This window comes from Rhinolophus sinicus, chromosome 15 (genome assembly GCF_057876585.1).
Source record: "Rhinolophus sinicus isolate RSI-liver-muscle chromosome 15, RSI-T2T, whole genome shotgun sequence".
In the NCBI taxonomy this organism is placed as follows: domain Eukaryota; kingdom Metazoa; phylum Chordata; class Mammalia; order Chiroptera; family Rhinolophidae; genus Rhinolophus; species Rhinolophus sinicus.
Genome location: NC_142515.1, coordinates 110,526,099 through 110,544,748, shown reverse-complemented (window position 1 = coordinate 110,544,748; position 18,650 = coordinate 110,526,099). Strand labels below are relative to the sequence as shown.

Genomic DNA, 18,650 nt, shown 5'->3' with positions numbered 1-18,650 from the left:
ATTGGCTATGAAGTAATAGTAACATACAATCACCGCTCTGTATTTTTAAGTTAATAAAAAGTGATCCTTTGGTTGCGACACTTTCCTTTTGTTAAATGAACATTGACTAGGTACCTGACATGGTAGTTTAACAACTTTTTCAGAACTCTGGTCACATCCATAAAAAAACCTAGGCAGCCTTACCTCCCCTTCTGGCCTTGTCTGATAACTTGATTTGATAACTTCAGTAGTGCGATGCATTTATGTAGGGTAGAAGAAAATAAAAAAGAAAGAATTAAGGTTTTGCCCAATATTGATTTTTTTAAAAAATCCATCTTCTTCTATGTGAATAGATGCATTATATTTAGAATCAAATGCAACCACAGTATTATGCTCTGCATCTTTGGGCATCTTCAAATACGCCTGCCTTCATCTGTTGTATACTTGGCCAAGCTATTTATGCTCACACTTAATTTCTCTCTAGAAATAATGCTATATTAGTCATTAGGAAATACGAATTCCCTCCCAGTCTGGCTTACGACCAGAAAGCTCCCAGGCATAACTTGGAAAACTGTGGGGAAAGTGAGCCACTCAGTTATAAAAAGACATTATTAATACAGGGCGATAATCCTTCTGCTTTATGTGAAGGGGGCTACCTTCTTCCATCTCAGTCAGATCTTAAAGTAGTCTGGGGTGAGAATACACAGTGGGTAAATGTCTTCTTGTCCGGATGTAACCAAGTATAAAAGAAAAAAATATATCTACTAACAACAAATACCATGAGAATTGCTTCATTTTATCCACTAATTTTTCTAATGCAGTTGCACTTAAGTGGAGCATTTTCAATATACAGATGTGCTGTCTCCACCCAAGACCTATTAGGTCAGAATCTTTGGGAATGTGACCCAAGCAGTGTGTTGAAAAGCTACACAAGTTTTTTTGTTTTTGTTTTTGTTTGTTTGCTTTGCTGTGCCTAACATAATTGGCTAAGAATGACTTCTCTCAATGGCTCATTTTTCTGTTCTGATTTTTAAGAATTTAAAGCACTCTTGTAACCTTTTGTACTGTTTTCTTGATTTCACTAACGGCAAAATTAATTTCCCGGATTAAAATATCACAACCCCAGCAGATGATTTGAAGGTAAAGTTGACAGCAAGTTATCCTTGGGGGAAGGCAGACGGGATGAAAAATTGGGGGACTTCACCAAGTTTCAGTGTGAAGGAAGCACAGTCTGTGTGCATTAAAAACTCCTACCATCTGCTGACTTTATGCAATGACATGGTGTCAAGACAGGTGTCTCTGTGCCACTAAATTGTCACTACTAGGCAGTCTAAGCCTGGGGGCCCAGGACTGAGCAGATCCAGCAGGGTCTCTGACCTATGTAGCTGTCCGTTTTCTTGGGGAAGACTCCTGCAGTCTTGGGAAGAATTGTGTCAAACATCCAAGGAGAGGGCCTTCCAAAGCTGTCGTTCCCAAGCAACACTCAATTCCTTCTGGAAGCACACATTCCTGCACTCACCTGGCATTGCTGATAGCAGGTTCCTGCCCCAGAGTGTGAGTGGTGCAAGGGTGAGAAGTGATTAAACAAGGTGTCAAAGGGAGGCCAGATTGTACCAGGTTTAAGTGAATATATTGTCATTTCATATGTCTATGAAGTCATTTTACACTTGGGTAAAACAATACCCTTTCAAAATGGCAAAGCATAAAATTAGAAGGAGGCACAATAGGTTAAATCTACTCTGAGCTATGGTTTTCTATGCGCAGATGCCCGTTGTGAGAAGCTTGTAAAACCAACCACTGTGACCGTTCATGCATAGGCTCTGCTGATTTTACAAATACATCGTAATGCAGCCTCCTCTCCAAGGGCAGGCTCCAGCCTGACGTTTGCACAGCCAGCAGAAATAATCTCCTGCAGAAGATAGAATTTCATTGTTTAGCAATATTCCATTAAAGGAAGCTGCACCCTCAGCCACACACGCTATTTCAGAGGAGATGCTGCCCTCCCCCCTGGCTGCTCCCCTTCAAATTAATGGTAGCCAGCAGGCAATCAATGCCTTTTCTATAGGACAGCAGAGAAGATTCTGCAGGCCTCTATACTGAGGATATTTATCATGTGAGGCAGGCATGAGGATTTTTAAAAATAACACGTATTGCTGTTTCTGGATTATCAAAGGACATCGTGTTTAATATAGAAATGTTGAAAAATAAGAAAGCTTGAAAAAGAAAAAAGAAATCATTCATAATTCAGTCATTCAAAGATAACCACTCTAATGTTTTATTGTACTCTGCAGCCTCTTATACAACTGGCATTACACCACATACTCAATTTGTAGCCTGTTTTCTCACTTAATATTATATTGTGCATGCTGGACATTTAGTTACTTCGTTTTTTGTGATCATGAATGATGTTTCAGTGAATCTCCTTGGATGTAATTTTTAGTCTACATGACTCATTATTTCCTTAAGGTAGATTCCTACGAGTGGGCTTTCTAGATCAAAAGGTACAAATGAACATCATGGCACTTCAGCAAAGATTTTTCTAGGTTAATTGGAAAACACACTGCTGTGTTTAACTGGTTGTGTGCAGTTGTTTCCAGATAAAGAAAAAACACCTGCCACACCAGCTTTTCTCATACCAGCACCTTTTTGTTGTTGGTTCGTAGGTTTGATGTGTCCTCTAGAGAACAGATAATTGAATGACAGGACCCACATCATCCAGCTTCCTTTTGTCCCTTCAGATCTTCTCTTTTCCTGCAAGGCTGACCTTCATGAACTACATCAGTGGGCTCTCTCCTTCTGTGCAGCCCAGTAGGTTCAACCCATGAGACTCTGGCCACCATTGGAGGGTGAAAGGACAAAGAAGTGGATTTTTATCCTCCAGACTGCTCCCTGAAGAATTGCTGTGATTTGGCTGCATCCGTCTCCTTTCCTTCTTATCTGCACTTTTTAAATCATGGCAAAATATACATAAAGTAACGTAGTGTTGTGTAACCATCACTACTACCCATTTCAAGAACTTTTCATCATCCCAAACAGAAATTCCACACCCATTAAACAATAACTCTTCGTTACCCCCTCCTTTTAGCCAATGTAATCTCTAGTGTACTGTCTGTATCCATGAATTTGCCAAGGTACCTCTTATAAAGTAAGCCATCATATTTGTCCTCTGACTGGTTTATTTCACTTAGCAAAATGTTTTCAAGGTTCATCCGTGTTGTAGCATATATCAGAATTTCTTTCCTTTTTAAGGCTGAATAATATTCCACTGTGTGTATGTACCACATTTTGCTATCTATTCATCTGTTGATGGGCATGGGGCTTGTTTCCACCTTTCGGCTATTGTGAATAATTTGGCTGCTATGAGCGTTGCTTTACAAGGCCCACTAATGCTGGGAGGTGGCCCTTTCCGTATGACTACTCTCAGTTTGTTCCAATAACCACTCCCTTTCCTTGGCCCTTTAGGCTTAGGGTGGTAGTGGCTTCCTACTATTGCTAGTCTTGGGGTACTGCACCATCCTTTGTGGGTTTACCTACCACTTACCCATGTCTTTGTAAGTCTCCCCTTTTTACTCTTTCTTTAAATTACCCAGTTTGAGCATGCCACCTAGTCTCTGCTGGGATTCTGAATATCACTGAACTTTTGCTGCAAATTGTCTCCACCTTAGGTTTAAAATAACTCGATAGCTATCAAAGAGTACCTGGGCATATCGCCAATGTATCCCACCAGTAGATATTGTGAGGACCTAGATATCTAGTGTGAGGACCTAGAAAATCTTCATTTTAAAGGAGTTCCCCAGTGATTCCAGTGCTGTTAGTCCAAGGCCTAACATGAGCCCCTGGCACTGAAACTCTTGTTTGCAGCCTTGAACCAAGGTGTACTTCTGGGTCTGCTCTGAGACTTTAGGCCAATATTTTAACTAAAAATAGCCCAATTGCATTGAAATGAAGCTATTTGAAAAGTAATCACATTTCATTCACATGTACTTTCTAAATTAACTTTGTTTCATATTGGGTTGCCTTCCAAATGATCAAGCTTTTAGGAGGGAAGCATAGAGAACAATTTTCATACCCAGAGACCATGTTCTAAGTTGCCAACATCTTGTCTGTGTTTCTGTAGGCACTGTCTCACTGAGCACTAACCTTGTATCTTCAAGATTCTGTAGAAGTAATAAAAGGCCAACATTGAGAAGCTACCAGCATGCGACCGTCATACTTCTAAACGTTGCTTAATTAAAACTACTTCTCATAGTATATTTCTGGAGGTATATAAATACAGCTGTCCTTAAATGTAATGTCAAAAGTCACAGCAGACATACTATGATTGCACTACCGGTCCCTCCTGATAAACAATGGCTGCAAATGTTAACGGTTCTCAGAGGTAAGTAGGGAGCTGAAGGGCAAGGGAAGCAAACAGGCTTTATCAACCTCAATATTTTTGCCAAAGGCAACTATGAATTCAGAGTATTAAATAAGTTATTATAATAGCCTTTGCTCATTACCTCATTTTTCGTTCGCAATCCTGTGAGGTGGTAGTTTCGGGCAATTCATTTACCTTTTCTTGTCTTCGACTCCTTCATCTGCAAAAAAGAGAAAGCAAAACACGTTTTGCTGTACTAAAAAGCATCTAAGGCCACATTCAATGAAATATTCTTCGGTTCATGAATTGCATATTACATAGGAGAAAATGAGGTGCAGAGGAATTTAAATGACGACTCTACATTCAAACCATTCTGCAATAGCGGATTAAGCTTCAAATCCAGGCCTCCTGGTCCTTAGCTTAGTAGATGGGCCAAAATGAAGCCAGTCGGAAGGTTAAGAGGAATTTAATTAGCAATAAAACAAAACAAAAACAGAAAGAGAACGAGAGAGAAAGCAAGCAACTAAGAACCGATGCTGTAAATACTAGACTTTCGCCATCACTGGTGACACTGAATAAGAGCATCGAGTGTGGTTGCCGTGATTAATGCAACCAGTCAGCTCTGAGGTTTAAAAAAAAAAAAAAAAGTGAAATGCCTCCAACCTTAAGTGAGCCGAACGGGCGTTAAGTACAAGACAAGTGTTAAAAATGACGAAGAGGCCCTTGTCTGGTTCACTGTGGCATTCAGTTCAGGTCAACCACTAGAAAACAAGCCATGGCTCGGAGTACAGCACAGGCAACTCAGAGGCCAGATGTGAATGCTTCCCAGGGCTAAAAATTATCCCTTCTGGGGGCTGGTGAATTTTTCCAAACTTACCCACAAAACTCCCTCCCCCCCATCTTTAAAATAAGAAATGGAATCACTAAGTTTCCTTCCAGCTCCTTAACTCAGAAAATCGATAACCTTCACTTTCTACGCATCTTTCTAGATTCTGCTGGAGGTTACCCTGTACTCAACTGCTTTCATGATAGCCCAGACTATGACCTGTTGGAAAATTGCACTTTTAATGTTTAATATTTCAACATAATAACATTTGGGAATATCTTATTTGTCTTTTGAAGAACTTGACCCTAAAGCACTACCATAATCACTATAACAAGTTGCTATGTTGACCCAGAAGTCGTTTTGAAACACAGATAACTTGATTTTCAGCATATAACAGAACCTTGTGTTTACTTCAAAACCAGAAATAGGTTTCAACTGCGGGGGGAGGGGGGAACAACAACTCTCTCATCAGGCAGTGGTTTAAGAAAGTGCGCTGCAGATTGTCCCCAAGCAAAACCGTACTTTCACTTCTCCATTGTGCACATTCTTTGACCAGCACTGAAGTGTCCCTAAATTTGAAATTGTCTAACACCTCACACCCAAGCCTAGAGTTAATTGTTGGAGTCTTTGGCACAGGCAGAAATCAGAAGCCAGTTTTTGGCGGTAGGGAACAGAAGAAGGCACTTAAGCTGGGGACAGCTTCCTGGAAGGCAGGTGTTAACTCTTACAGCCGTGTCATTGTCAGGTGCATCTTCTAAGTGTTGTGGGCTAATTGGATAACACCCTGAGTCTGCTATGACCACGTCTTCACACTGCAATGAGTACACAGAACATTTGTTTCTAAATGTTCCTTATACACATCAGTAAAGTCAGTTCCTTTTGTTCTATTCACTTCTTTTACAGAATGTCTTTTTGATTATAGCAGTGAATAAATATGGCTAATAGAGATAAGAATGAGCCAGAAACGCCCCCGTCCATTGTAGAGAGCATCTAGGGACACTTTCTCCTTTTACTCCTGGGTCTGCAGGTCTCAGGGTATGTGACACCAGGTTTATTGTGTTGTATTAGGATGTAGGGGTCCTGTGGAGATTACAGGGTAAAACCACATCCATGTGGGCAGAGAGAGGAATTTTCCCAGCAGGGTGTGTGTGTGCGTGTGTGCGCGTGTGTGTGTGTGTGTTCACTCCCAGGGAAGGAGGCTGGACCTCAGCAGGGAGCTAGACGTGGGAGGACAGGTAGACAGGAAGGGCAACCCCTTCTCCTCATGACTTCTCCCTGCCAGGATTTAGACAGAATTTTTTGACCCCTTCCCTCCATTGTGGAGACAGCCTGGGAGCCAGTGGGTGTTGTAACATGTTGTTACTCTCTGTCATGTTTGTTGAGGCTTGCTTCACTGATTTCAGCTCATTCATGATTGTGCTGTGAGGAATTAAGGGTAGAGTTGTTAGTCTTCGCCTGGGTCAGTGTGCAACGAGGGGGAGCTCCATTCTCAAGTGGGACAGTCCCAAAGGAATAGTCAACACTGGGAAGCAGAAGATGGCATCTGGTGCTTTTTCCTTTGTCACCAACCTTGGAGGCGGTCTGCATAGTAGTTATGCAAAGTAGTTAGTGTCGAGCCAGACTTTGTGGGTTTGTGTCTCAGTCCCATCACCAACTGGTTGTTGACTTTGGGCAAGTTAGCCTCTCAGGGCTTCAGTTTTATTGTCTGTGAAAGGGGGATAGTAACAGTTCGGTTATGAGGATTCAATTAGTTCATTTGGTAAGAGGTAAATGCTACAAAAGTATTGGCTTTTATCTTAAGATCTAGGATGCTGTTGGATTTCCTTACATGATTTTTAGGATCATGTAAGGCAAAATGGGTAAGCAACTGCATAAGGCAAGGCCAAGGAGAAAAAGAAGGCTGGGAAGAGGATCACCACATGGCAATGAATGTGAAAAGGTTACAAAAGACACCCTGAACTGCCTCCTCCAGAAAAAACTGTCATTGCATTCTTGCTTCTGCCCAGTGGGAAAAGGCCAGGGATGAGCTTTCAGCTTGGACTCAGGACTTCTTGATGGTTATAAAGGAGTGGATTCTAATGAATCAACCCCAAGATGGAGTGAAAACTTTCTATGTTTTACAATACAGCCACCTGCAGCACAAATGCTAAAGATATTGGGTGCAATAACTCACAGAAGAGCTAATGAAAACTTTTAGTCCTAAGGGGTGTCTGTCTGGCTCTCGTCGGGTGTCTTCTTCTTATGATCTCAGGGTCTGCTGGTTCCCTCACTGAATTAGTTTCCTAGGGCTGCCATAACAAATTACCACAAACTGAGTGGCATAAGACAAAAGAAATGTATTCTCTCACAGTCCTGGAGGCTGGAAGTCCAAAATCAAGGAGTTGTCAGGGCTCCTTCTGGAGGCAACAGCTAAGGTTCAGGGTGAGCTTGGTGAGTCCTCAGAGCTTCCAGCTGCTGATGGGAATTTCCACAAGGGCCAACTGTGACAGTCGCAACATCCCTTTGGCCAGGTTAAGTTTGCACAAAATAGCACTGAGGCAAACGCTGATAGGAGGGGGTTGCATAAAAACTGTATTCACGTCTGTTTGCGCTGCCTCTTTTCACACCAAACTGCTGAGCCTCAATCAAACAATTGCCCAGTCTCCTCAGGACCCAGCTGGGCACAGAGGAGAAGGACAGGGAGCCAGGCCCAGGTCCTCGCCCAGAGAAACAGCCAAGGCTCCTGACGGTTGGCCCAAGGTGCTGGCTCCTGACCTGAAGAATGACCTGCTATTAGGCAGAACCAAGGACGACATTCCAAGTCACTTTATTTTCAAATGGGCCAACGCAAATCAATGGCCGTTCCTTTTAACTGGCAGGGTATTTTCTTCATGCAGGGGCACTTAGCAACGGTCTCGTCCCTCCTGATTAGTGCTGCCATTAGAGAAATGATTCCTCAGCACGGTGAGTCATCCACGATCCTGACAACTGTAACCATTCCAGATGGTGAGAACATCAGCGACCATAATGGCCCTTCCTGTCAGCCTTTGCAGCGGATTGTTCTCGGAACCGCAGGGGACAGACACAAGCTTGTAGCCTGGAGAGATTTACAAGGTGTGGCTGCAAAGTAATGACACTGGCTCCACAAGCTACGTGTGGAAAGCAGTGGCTTTTCTTCAGAGTCACAACTTCCCCCGGGGGCCAGAGCACAAAGACCAACTGTGAGAAGCAAAGAACAAAAGGACCCATGCGACCCAGCAAACGGCTGGCAAGAAATAAGAAGGAGGTGCTCAGATTGTCCGCAGGAACGTGCTGTCGACAGGAAGGGTCTTTGGGCTTCTTTCATACTGTCACCTAGAAAGACCTGTAGTCAGTCCTCAGAGGAAAAGACAGGCATCCAATATGCATGTCTCTCAGGGTGAAGAAAATGAAGCCCTCTTCAGTTGCTCGTGGAGACAGCAAAAAGGCCCAACTTCTTGGCATTTTGAGTTCTCCGAGAAAGATATGCTAAGTTAAAGAAAAACAAAGTCCGTTTTTAGAACTTGTGCAAATGACTTCATGAAGCTGGTTGAGTCAACAGTTGCCCCCACCCTCCACCCCCCTCCGAAATATCTGGTTTCTTCGGACAGCTGTAAGAGTGTACTAAGCACAGCTAAATTTATTTTACCAATTTTCAAGCTTACGTGATTCAAAAAACAGCACCGGGTGAAGCCTCATCTTCATTATGGCAAAGGGAGGCGCTCATTTCGCAATTGGTTGTTTAAAGTTAATAGTAAATCAACAGAGCAACCACTAAAAAGATGATGCATTGGCTTAATTCCGTGTTGGTACAGAGCTCAGCAGCTGAGTGAATATATACAGGGTGATGTTGGCAGACGGCTCCTTTTGGTAATAATATTCATTTTTATGAATGGCTCATTTATTTTTTATATGTTCCTCTTTAGCCCTGCCCTCATTTCTCCCCTCTGTACTGAGTCTGGCTCCCAGGACTCTAAAAGTAGAGAAGGAACCAGAGCTCTGCAGTTTAATGGAGAGAATGTGCAGGCTGCTGCTTTAGACAGCTATCTCCAAGGCAGTGAAAAATGAAGGGGGGAAAAAAATAGGAAAACGAATCACGGACAGTAATTGGTTTCAGAAGTGCCAGTTAGCCGCTTGCTTACTGAGTCTACACCCCGTGTATCTTCGTAGGTGTGTTTGTTCCAGATCCAGGCAGTGACTCATCATGACAGTGAATCTCTCCATCCGCTCACTTACCTCCCGCAGGAGGAAACTATATGCACGAGGCGTTTTATAGTTTTCATCTAATCAATCGAGGAATAAGAGGAGCATAGTTCCTTGCACAAAAGCAAACGAAAAAACACCCTCAAAGGAAAATGCTCTAGACCTTCATCTTGAAAGTCATGGGGCTTGTGGTTGTCCCAACTTCTCCTGCATGTGTGTTTCCAGAAAAAAACGGAAAGGGTCCCATCACTGCTGAGCAGTTCCTGTATTTTTGCCGCCCACTGGTCTATCTGCTCTCCCCAGGTTTCTGAATGTTTACCATGAGGCTGCCCTCCATTCCCCATCCCAGAATACTCATTACTCTTTGGTGGGCCCTCCCTCCACACAGCCCTCTGCAGAACAAAGATGCAAGTAGGAAAATTGGGAAGGGATGGTTAAAGAGGTGGAGTCACAGGCTGCAGCTGAGGGGTGGTGGAGACTCCTCCAAACACACGGGAGGTGATAGAGCCACATGGTAATGAACTTTGTCTTAAGACAGAGTCATCTCAATTTCTGAGATATGAATACGATCATAATACCTCTCTGAGGTTTGTTGGGAGGTTTGAATGAGTTCGTGCAGGTAAATTAATTAGAACGCTGACAGGCACAAAGTAAGATGTTTGTTTGTTTTTTTAAATTTAGCTTTTTTATTTTATTTTATTGGGGAACAGCGTGTTTCTTCAGGGCCCATCAGCTCCAAGTCGTTGTCCTTCAATATAGTTGTGGAGGGCGCAGCTCAGCTCCAAGTCCAGTCGCCATTTTCAATCTTTAGTTGCAGAGGGCACAGCCCACCATCCCATGCGGGAATTGAACTGGCAACCTTGTTGTGGAGAGCTCGCGCTCTAACCAACTGAGCCATCTGGCCGCCCCTCTGGAAGCTCAGTGACAGCTTGTTGTCCTTCAATCTAGTTGTGGAGGGCGCAGCTCACTGGCCCATGTGGGAATCGAACCAGCAACTCTGTTGTTCACAGCTCGCACTCTAACCACCTGAGCCATCCGGCCACCCCCACAAAGTAAGTTTTAGTTACGGTTGTTATTATTTCAACTGACTGTGCTCAGCAGTCCCTGATGTAAATGCCGAAAACTGTCCCATCATTCGTGTCATCCTGATGAGCAATGAAAAGACCTGGTCAGAGGAAATGAAGCATCTACCCCCTCTTCCTCTCTGGGTCCATAACGAAGAGAGTGGTCTTTGAAAGTAATTGTACCTGGGTGCTGAGAAAGAAATAATTGTGTTTTGCCACTGGTGGAAACTGAAAGGTCCCACACTGGTGGGAACCCTCTCTTCCAGAACTCAAAGGTGGTCATGCCTTCCTTCTGGTATCTCATCTAGTCCTGGGGGAGTCTCAAAGGACACTCTGCAGGGGTGGCTAAAATGCCCAGTAACTCAGAGCAGACCCTGCTGCAGGAGGACTCACTCCTTGAAGGAGATAAGGCGTTCAGTCCTAGGGAAGAGTTGAATGGTATAAGAGGCAGCCTCGGATCAAGCCTCCCCAGTGTGTGGTGGGATGGGGGTGTTCACGGCTCAGCACAGAGAGGTCATTGCAAAGAGCCCGGCCCTGGGAACCACAAAGCCCGTCCTTCAGATGTCTTTTCTCTTATTCTTTTTTTTTCTTCTGCTTTCTCTTGTCCTCCTCCTTTGAGAACTTATTTGCCATATGCGTCAGAGGAAGACTGCCCTTTTGAGGCTGGATAAGAGCTTGCAGTGGATTTCTCAGCGTGATACTCATATTCCCTGCTTGAGAATGATCTGGGGTGCTCATTAAAACTGCTGATTCCTGGGCCAACTCCCCTGTGGGGTAATAACCCAGGGCTTTAAATTTTTAACTAGTTGTTCAGACGCTTTTTATACACACTGGGCGTGAAAAATGTTGACCTGGAAATGATTTAATCTAGCTTCTTTATTTTGCAGTTGGGGAAACTGAGGCTCAGAGAACGGAAGCCACTTTCCCTGAGTCATCCCGTTAGTTAGTGGTAGAAGCAGAGCCCCATTGGCAAGGACATGCGGGAGTGTTCTTAGTGCAGAGAGGGCTTCAAGCTCCCTGCACGTGAGACCTTCTCAAACAAGCAAGTAACCTGCATTCCATTTTCTCTCTGGGGGGCCTATAGTCCAGGCTACAGCAATGTGGGATTTGTTGCCATATTTTACAACATACATAAATTTTGCATTTCCAAATAAAACAAGAATCTGGTAACTGCCCAATGAAAATAAATTAATTTCAGTGAAGATCCTGCTTACAATGTTTATAGATTTTGCATGTTTCATTTGGTAATTTAATGGTATTTTTACCTTGAGTATTGATATTAAATTGACACCATAGTTTTTCATATAGGAAAGAAAAGACCATAAATATAACTATTTCCCAGCTTTTTAAATTCCACAAAAGTTAATAAGATAAAATTATGTAAAGTAGCAAATAGTAGATAATGACAGAGTTGGGAAAATGTCAACAATACAGGGGGAAGGTGAAAAAAATATATAGCTACAGTACAGGTATCTGTATCTGACCTCAAAGTAATGATGTCTCGGAAAATGCCATGATGGCTCATGCATTTGTCATCATATTGTAAGTAATTCAAGGCCAGAGTCTGTGACTATTGTCTTCTCTAACCTGTCCTACAACTCTAAGCTCAGTCTTATGTAAATAATCAAAATATGTTGCCTGATGAATGGGAGAGGGAGTTGAGGAAAAAGTGAAATAGTGAGAGAGGAGAAATGTGAGGGTGAGAAAAGGAGAATGAAATCAAAAAATAAAGGAAGGCTTGTCTAGCTAATCCTTTATAGGACTGGTGTGTTTAGGAGGGGATCCGATGTCGTGGAGGAGAGTGGCCTGGTTTGGATAATGAGTCCAAGGTAGCACAGATCCTAGTAGGGCAAATGCAAAATGCTAGCGTGATAGAAATTAAAGCCAGGGCCCATACGAAGCTACCTATCCAACTTTGTATCTCTTAGCAAACAAATAGCTAAGCCAGCTGAGATGGATAACTGTCTGTTCTAATTTCATTCATTCATGTTTTATTCGTTCACTGATTCATACAATAGTAATTCCAAAAATATTTATTTTCTAATAATAACAATAATGACTACCATTTATGGAGTGCCTACTCTGCGCCATTACTCCATTCCACAGATGAGGAGCTGAGGCTCAGAGAAGCTGGGTAACTTGCCCAAGGTCACACAGCTGGAATTCAAATCCATGAATTGACTCACGTGGTTTTCCCAAAAATCTTGTGAGGCAACTAGGGCACCTTAGGGACCCTTCCTAGTGGCACATAGCCAGAATTAAAACTCAGCCAGCCTGGCTCCAGGGGCTGTGGACTTTTTTACAGTATCCTACCTTCCCTCTGTATCTTTACCACCTGGAGAGTGGTAGGCCCTCACTAAATGTTTGCTGAATGAATGGATGGATTTCAGTGGCATCTTCAGGGATGCCTTCTACTATTTTCTCTGTTCAGGATTGCTGACTGGCTTCCTCTCCCACTGACCCTTCTAAACTCCCCAATAGCAGCTGATAATGCTCCTGCTCTTTTCAGGAAACCATGCTCCCCCTGGGCCACTTGAGGAAGTCACCCCATGTGACCCCACACTGAGGTCCATTCTCCACCATCTTCTCACTTTCCCTTTCTTAGAAAAAGATAGATGGAGAGTCCACAACGCTCCTAAAAATGCAAATTGCTTTTCTAGGCTGGCGGAGTAAAGAATGATTTTTAGGGGGGAAATTTTCACTGGACTTTATTTTCGATAATTGTTTTTTTACTCTATGAAACATGTATGTATTAATTGTAGAAATGTAGGCAACTACAGCATGCACAAGAGAATTTAAAATGGAAGATATTTTTGGTTTTATTCAAAATCTTCTTTAATGTTAAATGATCCTTACAGTAAGAAAATGAAAAGCACCCAAGTGGTTAGTCACCGTGCATTATGGGGAAAGAAAATCTTTCCAGTCCTGCCTCATTCTCATTTAGCTTCTCAGGGTGTTGACAACCGCCTTAATACTCTCTGCTCCTGTCCTAAGTGATGACTTGACTCACAGGGTCATTACAGAGTTCAGGGAACTGCCCTGCTTCTCCCATGGTCCCCAAAGGGAAATGGGCAAAGTGTGCCCAAGTCCAGCCTTGGTTACAGGAATATGTGTAGGAAAAAAGCTAAATATTCTCCACTATGGAGCAAGTTTTTGAGACTTATTCCCTCTCCTTTCAGAACCTTTTCTCCTTCCTACAAAAAATGGTCCTGGTCACATACACCTAAATATATTCATTCAGCTTTGCAACTGTTTCAAAACACATTTATGCTGCAAGAATATTAGACCTACAACTAGGGTTTTTCTATGTTTTGGGCTTAATATTTCTGCCTTGGTTAATGAAAACATACCCACTCTATTATTTAACATATATTACAAAGGGAATATATATTTACTATAGAACCTTTAGAAAATATTAAAAATGCACAGAGAAGGAAATGAAAAGCATCAGTATATCCACCATCCTGAGAACCTGGCCTATTCTGGAATTCTGACTCTTTGAATGTAGATAAGTGAGTGGAATGGGGAAGAGGAACGTATGTAGCAGTGGATTACTGTGGACTCGGCTGGTCCCAAATGCCCTGAGTCTGGTCATGGCACTGGTTCCCTTCATAGGCTACTCTCCCACTGCATCCTCTTTCCCACAACCAACCAGCCAACCAACCAACCAACCAACCAACCAACCAACCAACCAACCAATCAACCACCTACCACCCAATGGACCGACCAACCACACTCACCCACACTTCAACCTGTGGCAATAGAGAGAAATGTCAATCCCAATCAGTCCTGATACCCATTTTCACAGGGTTAGACATAAAACCCAACTGTCCTAATTCTCTCTGGGGGACCTTCCTTAATTTACTTCAAGGAAAGAGATTCACTTCTACTCTGACAGTGAAGATGGAAAGATGAGCTTCCTGGAGGTACCACCGGCAATAGTTGCAGCCCTTTGGAGGAAGACGGGCTCAGAATGAAGGAAAGACAAAACCCTGAAGTCTTCTTGTGTTTGAATCCCTGGTCTGGCTGCCCCTGAGAATAGCAACTTCCTGCCCCTGCCCCGTTGGGTTACATGAGCTCATAAGTTTCTTTTGGTCTAGGTTAGTTCGAGTTGAACATTTTCTCATTGGAATAAAGTGTCTTATTTAAACACACACACCAACATTATGTTTAAGGAGAGAAAATTAGGAGAATTAATTTAGGATAAAAATCCATATTTACTGAGGATCATTTTAATTTACTTATTGAAGGGAAAGTGTTGGGCTGTCTTGTCCATGCCTCATGTCGCCTGCTGGGGATCTGGCCAGAGACGTATGTGGTTTGCCTTCTCTCTCAGGTGACCCAGTTAGCTCCCACCATTCCCACAGCCCTGACAAGAGTCAGGATACGTGCCCTGATGCTGTGGGAGCATGAATCCTAGCCATGGCTCTATTATTCATGCTGTCTCTCTGGAACTGGGTTTCCCAACTTAGTGGGGTGGATGGGCAACTCTGATGAAGAGAAGCTTTGGTTATCTACTGCCCTTTCCACCCATCCACCATTAGCCCAAGCTGAGCACCATTCCTTGTGCAGCCAGTGGCCACTAAGGCAAACTTTGGATAGTTCGGCTCCATTGTGGAAATCACCAGCATCCTCCTCACCTCATTCCCAACCCTTTCTCGTCTGCGTCTGTCTAATTCCTGCCTCTGATTTGTGTCCCAGATTATTTGACTCCTCTGCTACTTTGGTCTTCACAATTAATTTTGGTTTCTCCTATTTAACCAGAGAATTCCCTAAGAACTTTTCCTCACATTTTCCCTCACTCCCCGCAGCCCACTGGGTCCGCTGAGAACACAAATCTTGACCTTAATTCATTTGCCTGCCTCTGCAGACCTATCTAGCCCTGTAGTCAGAGGGTTGGGTATGAGCAAAGGGGAAGGATGGAGGTCCATTTGGAATGGCACAGGGTGGGTTATGAACAGAAAGGCACATTCACGTGGGGTAAAATGTCATCAGTCAGCAGTCATAACAGATGAAGGAATTTCCTACCCAGAGAAGAAACAATCTGTATCATCTGCTATGTCATAACCTAAAATCAATTTCTTACACTTTTTATTGATAAAACTTGTTATTTCATTTCTCCCCCGATCCCTGAGAGAACAAAGAAGAGGAGCCCAGAGCTGAGGCAGAAAGCGCTGCTGGGAGGGTTTCGATGACCTACTGGGCTCTTTCCCGAGTATTCCTCACCCTCCAAATCAGGACCACTTCATCTCTTCCACTTCCAGTTGCTTGTTAGTTCAATTATGATTGTTTTCTGCGTCCTTCCAGATTGGATTTATAGTAGCTAAAAATAAAATACATATACAGTAGGACAATTTCAAATAAGGATAAAAAATGATATCAGAATCCATTAGATGGAAGGTGAGAAAAACATAATTAAACCAGGAAACTTGGGGAGAAAATGGTAATGGAAAATGAACAATTCTCTTGGGTTCTGCTCTCACTGATGATAAAGACTGATTAGGTACTTGAATAAGGGTGGTGCAGTGACGCTTAGCTCCACAGGTGATTGGTTTTCCCATGATTACTGGGCATCTACTGGTGCCAAACCCTGCTCAGGATACAGAAGTGCTAAGACTTTTTAATCCCTATCCTCAAGCTGCTCACACTCTGTCTGGTTCATCATAACCTTATGGAATGAGTAGTCATAAATTTCTATGTGTCTGACCCACCCACAACCTGCTCTGTGCCATGGCTCATGCCTCACGTAGTGAGTGACACCAATTCTACCACCTACCAAAAATGGCTGCACCAGGGATGTATGTCCAAGCCAAGATAGCCACACAGGCACTGGACTCAAGGGATGGCAAATATTTCTAAGGACACTTGACGTGAGATTGCCTAATGTAACTCCTGCGTATTGCATGAGGCTACACCAATTTTGGCAGACCGTATTTTCCAAAGATGCTTACAACATATCTCCTACCCCACTTGCTCTTCTTACAATGGGACCTTGCACCCCTCCCATTGAATGGTGTCCATGTCTTCTCCCCCATGAACTTTGTGACTGTCTCAAACAACAGACTATGGCAGAAGGGATGGTATGTGACTTCTGAGTGTAGCTTATAAAAGTGCCATGCACTTCTACTTTGTTCTCTTGAGATGCTTGTTCTTGGAACCCAGCTACCATGCTGAAGAAGTCCATAGAGAGGTCGGTGTAACAGGACCCAAGGTCCCTGGTGCACAGACCTGCTGGGCTTGAAACCAACAGCCAACACCAACTTGTCAGCCATGTGAGTGTGCCATCTGGAAGTGGATGACCCCAGCCTCGATTGAAGGACCCAGCTGATAGCTTGTGAAACAGAGAGGAGCCATTTCCAACTAAACCCTACCCACATTGCAGAGTCATGAGCAAAATCAATGTTTGTTCCTGTATTAAGCTACTAAGTTTTGAGGTGGTTTGTTGGGCAGCACTAGATGACCAAACACCAATCCACTCAGATTTTCTTTCTTAGGAAGTATGAAAGCATACAGAGGTGTGCCTCTTGAACTCAGCCTGAATCCCAAACCATCTTTTTTCCTCTCCTACACAAGTCCAATTTCATTCTAGGTTTGGCTATTATGGAAGGCAGCATGACTATGGCTGTGAAAGAGGGGATATTTCAGACTCCTTTAAATTCTTTCCAATTCTAGCCGTACACGCTTTTTCCTCCGAGTATCTGGGGATGCTTCTCCGTTGCAACCTCAGAGTACAAGTACTATCCTGTTAACTTCAGTTCCAGTAAATGGGAATTTTATATTTTCACTTGGTGACCAAACCCTTACCAGCACGTAGGTCCAGAGACTAGGTTTTCCTTATACCCTGGCTTTTGTTTCAGCATGATATACCATTTCTGCTGGCCCTGGGGTCCTGCCTTTACTGCCATCCTGCACCTTCCGTTACTTCTTATCTCAGGCTGTGCCCACCCTCAGGCCTCCTTGACGGTGACGGACACCTTCTTAAACCTTTTCCTATTGCCTATTCCTAGGGAGCCAGTATAGCATAGTGATTTAAAATACCTGCTTTGGAGTTGAGGAGACAGGGGACAAGTTGATAAGTTCTCTAAACCTACCTTCAAAGTATGTTTTGAGGATTAAAATGAAATGATCTGTGTTAAGTGCTTAGCACCTTATGGCCAGGATTGCTACCTCTTTCTGTACCTAGTATTCTTTCACCACTTTGAGAAACAGAGTCCTTATTGTTGGGTGTCATGATGTACCAACTACAGAAACCACAGTTCCCTGCCGTCTTGCAAATAGGTTGGCCAATGAGATGCAGGCTGAGTTGTCTCATTGGATGGGTGGGCAATCTCTTTAAACTGGCTGACCTAGTTGGGGGGCTCACCCTCACCCCATGCTGACCCCTTTCTACTTCTTGTGAATATCATACTGGAGCTAGAGTAAGCATCTTGGATCATGGATCCTAAGGATGGAAGCCCTCACTCGTGGAAGACGGGGACAGGTAGGAGTCCAGGTCCCAGACGACCATGGAGTGACCGTATAGCTACCTCTGTACTCTCATATGTGAGAAAAAAACCAGTCTTGTAGAAAACAATGTTATTTGGTGTTTCTAGCATTAGAGGCTGAACTTAATTCCTAACTGATACAGATAACAAATGCTCGTCTAGATTATTGTTCTCTCTTTACATCATTTCCCTAACTCTGCCTGCTTTTTGGGTGCAAGCGATCTCCAGGCTGACCTATCCCATCACGTTAGTCACTTAGTCTTTCTAGTTAAATTGGAAGGGAAAACACACACTGCAGCAGACTCGAGGGGTATATTGATGCCATTTTGACCAAGTTTTATTTTAGTTGGGACCACGAGAAGGAAGCTTTCTGTTTGTCAACGTGCTGTTTAGTTTTTGTGACCGGTAAGAATGTATCCTTAGTCAAGAAAGTCTTTATATTATCTACATGTTGGGAAGCTGCCACTCAGCCTGGCTCTAACTGTTATGATATCAAGGTGTGAAAAATGAGATTAGACTTAAAGGCATGAAGAAAAATGAGTAATCAGAAGAAAAAAAAGAGAAGGTTTTATCTCGAAGATTTTTCTATTTTTACTAAAAATATTTTCTAAAATTACATTCCCATCGACAATTTCATTCCTCAATTTAAAAACATTTTATAAGGAAGAAAAAACACAAGAATGTGCAACGCATAATATCTTTTAGATATGCAGAAAATCCAATTAATTTTTAATCTGGAC

The 18,650-nt window shown here is 43.1% G+C and overlaps 1 protein-coding gene across 3 annotated transcripts in view; it reads right to left on the bottom strand.

Moving 5' to 3' along the window:
* Window positions 1–1,593: 1,593 nt before the first annotated feature.
* The window catches only part of TMEM154 (transmembrane protein 154), a 57,977-nt gene continuing 40,920 nt past the window's right edge, over window positions 1,594–18,650 (bottom strand). Inside the window, exons 7-9 of one of the 3 annotated variants that reach the window (XR_016019069.1) lie at window positions 4,479–8,648; window positions 4,049–4,136; window positions 1,594–2,921 (exon numbers count right to left, since the gene is read on the bottom strand). Coding sequence is in view for 1 of the 3 variants with exons in the window: in XM_019722690.3 (XP_019578249.3) it covers window positions 15,707–15,749 (43 nt within the window). In the remaining 2 variants the exon portion in view is untranslated. Of the gene's footprint in view, window positions 4,137–4,478; window positions 8,649–15,500; window positions 15,750–18,650 lie in introns of those variants that run through there. The other 2 variants (XR_012498179.2, XM_019722690.3) reach the window with 2 other exon arrangements.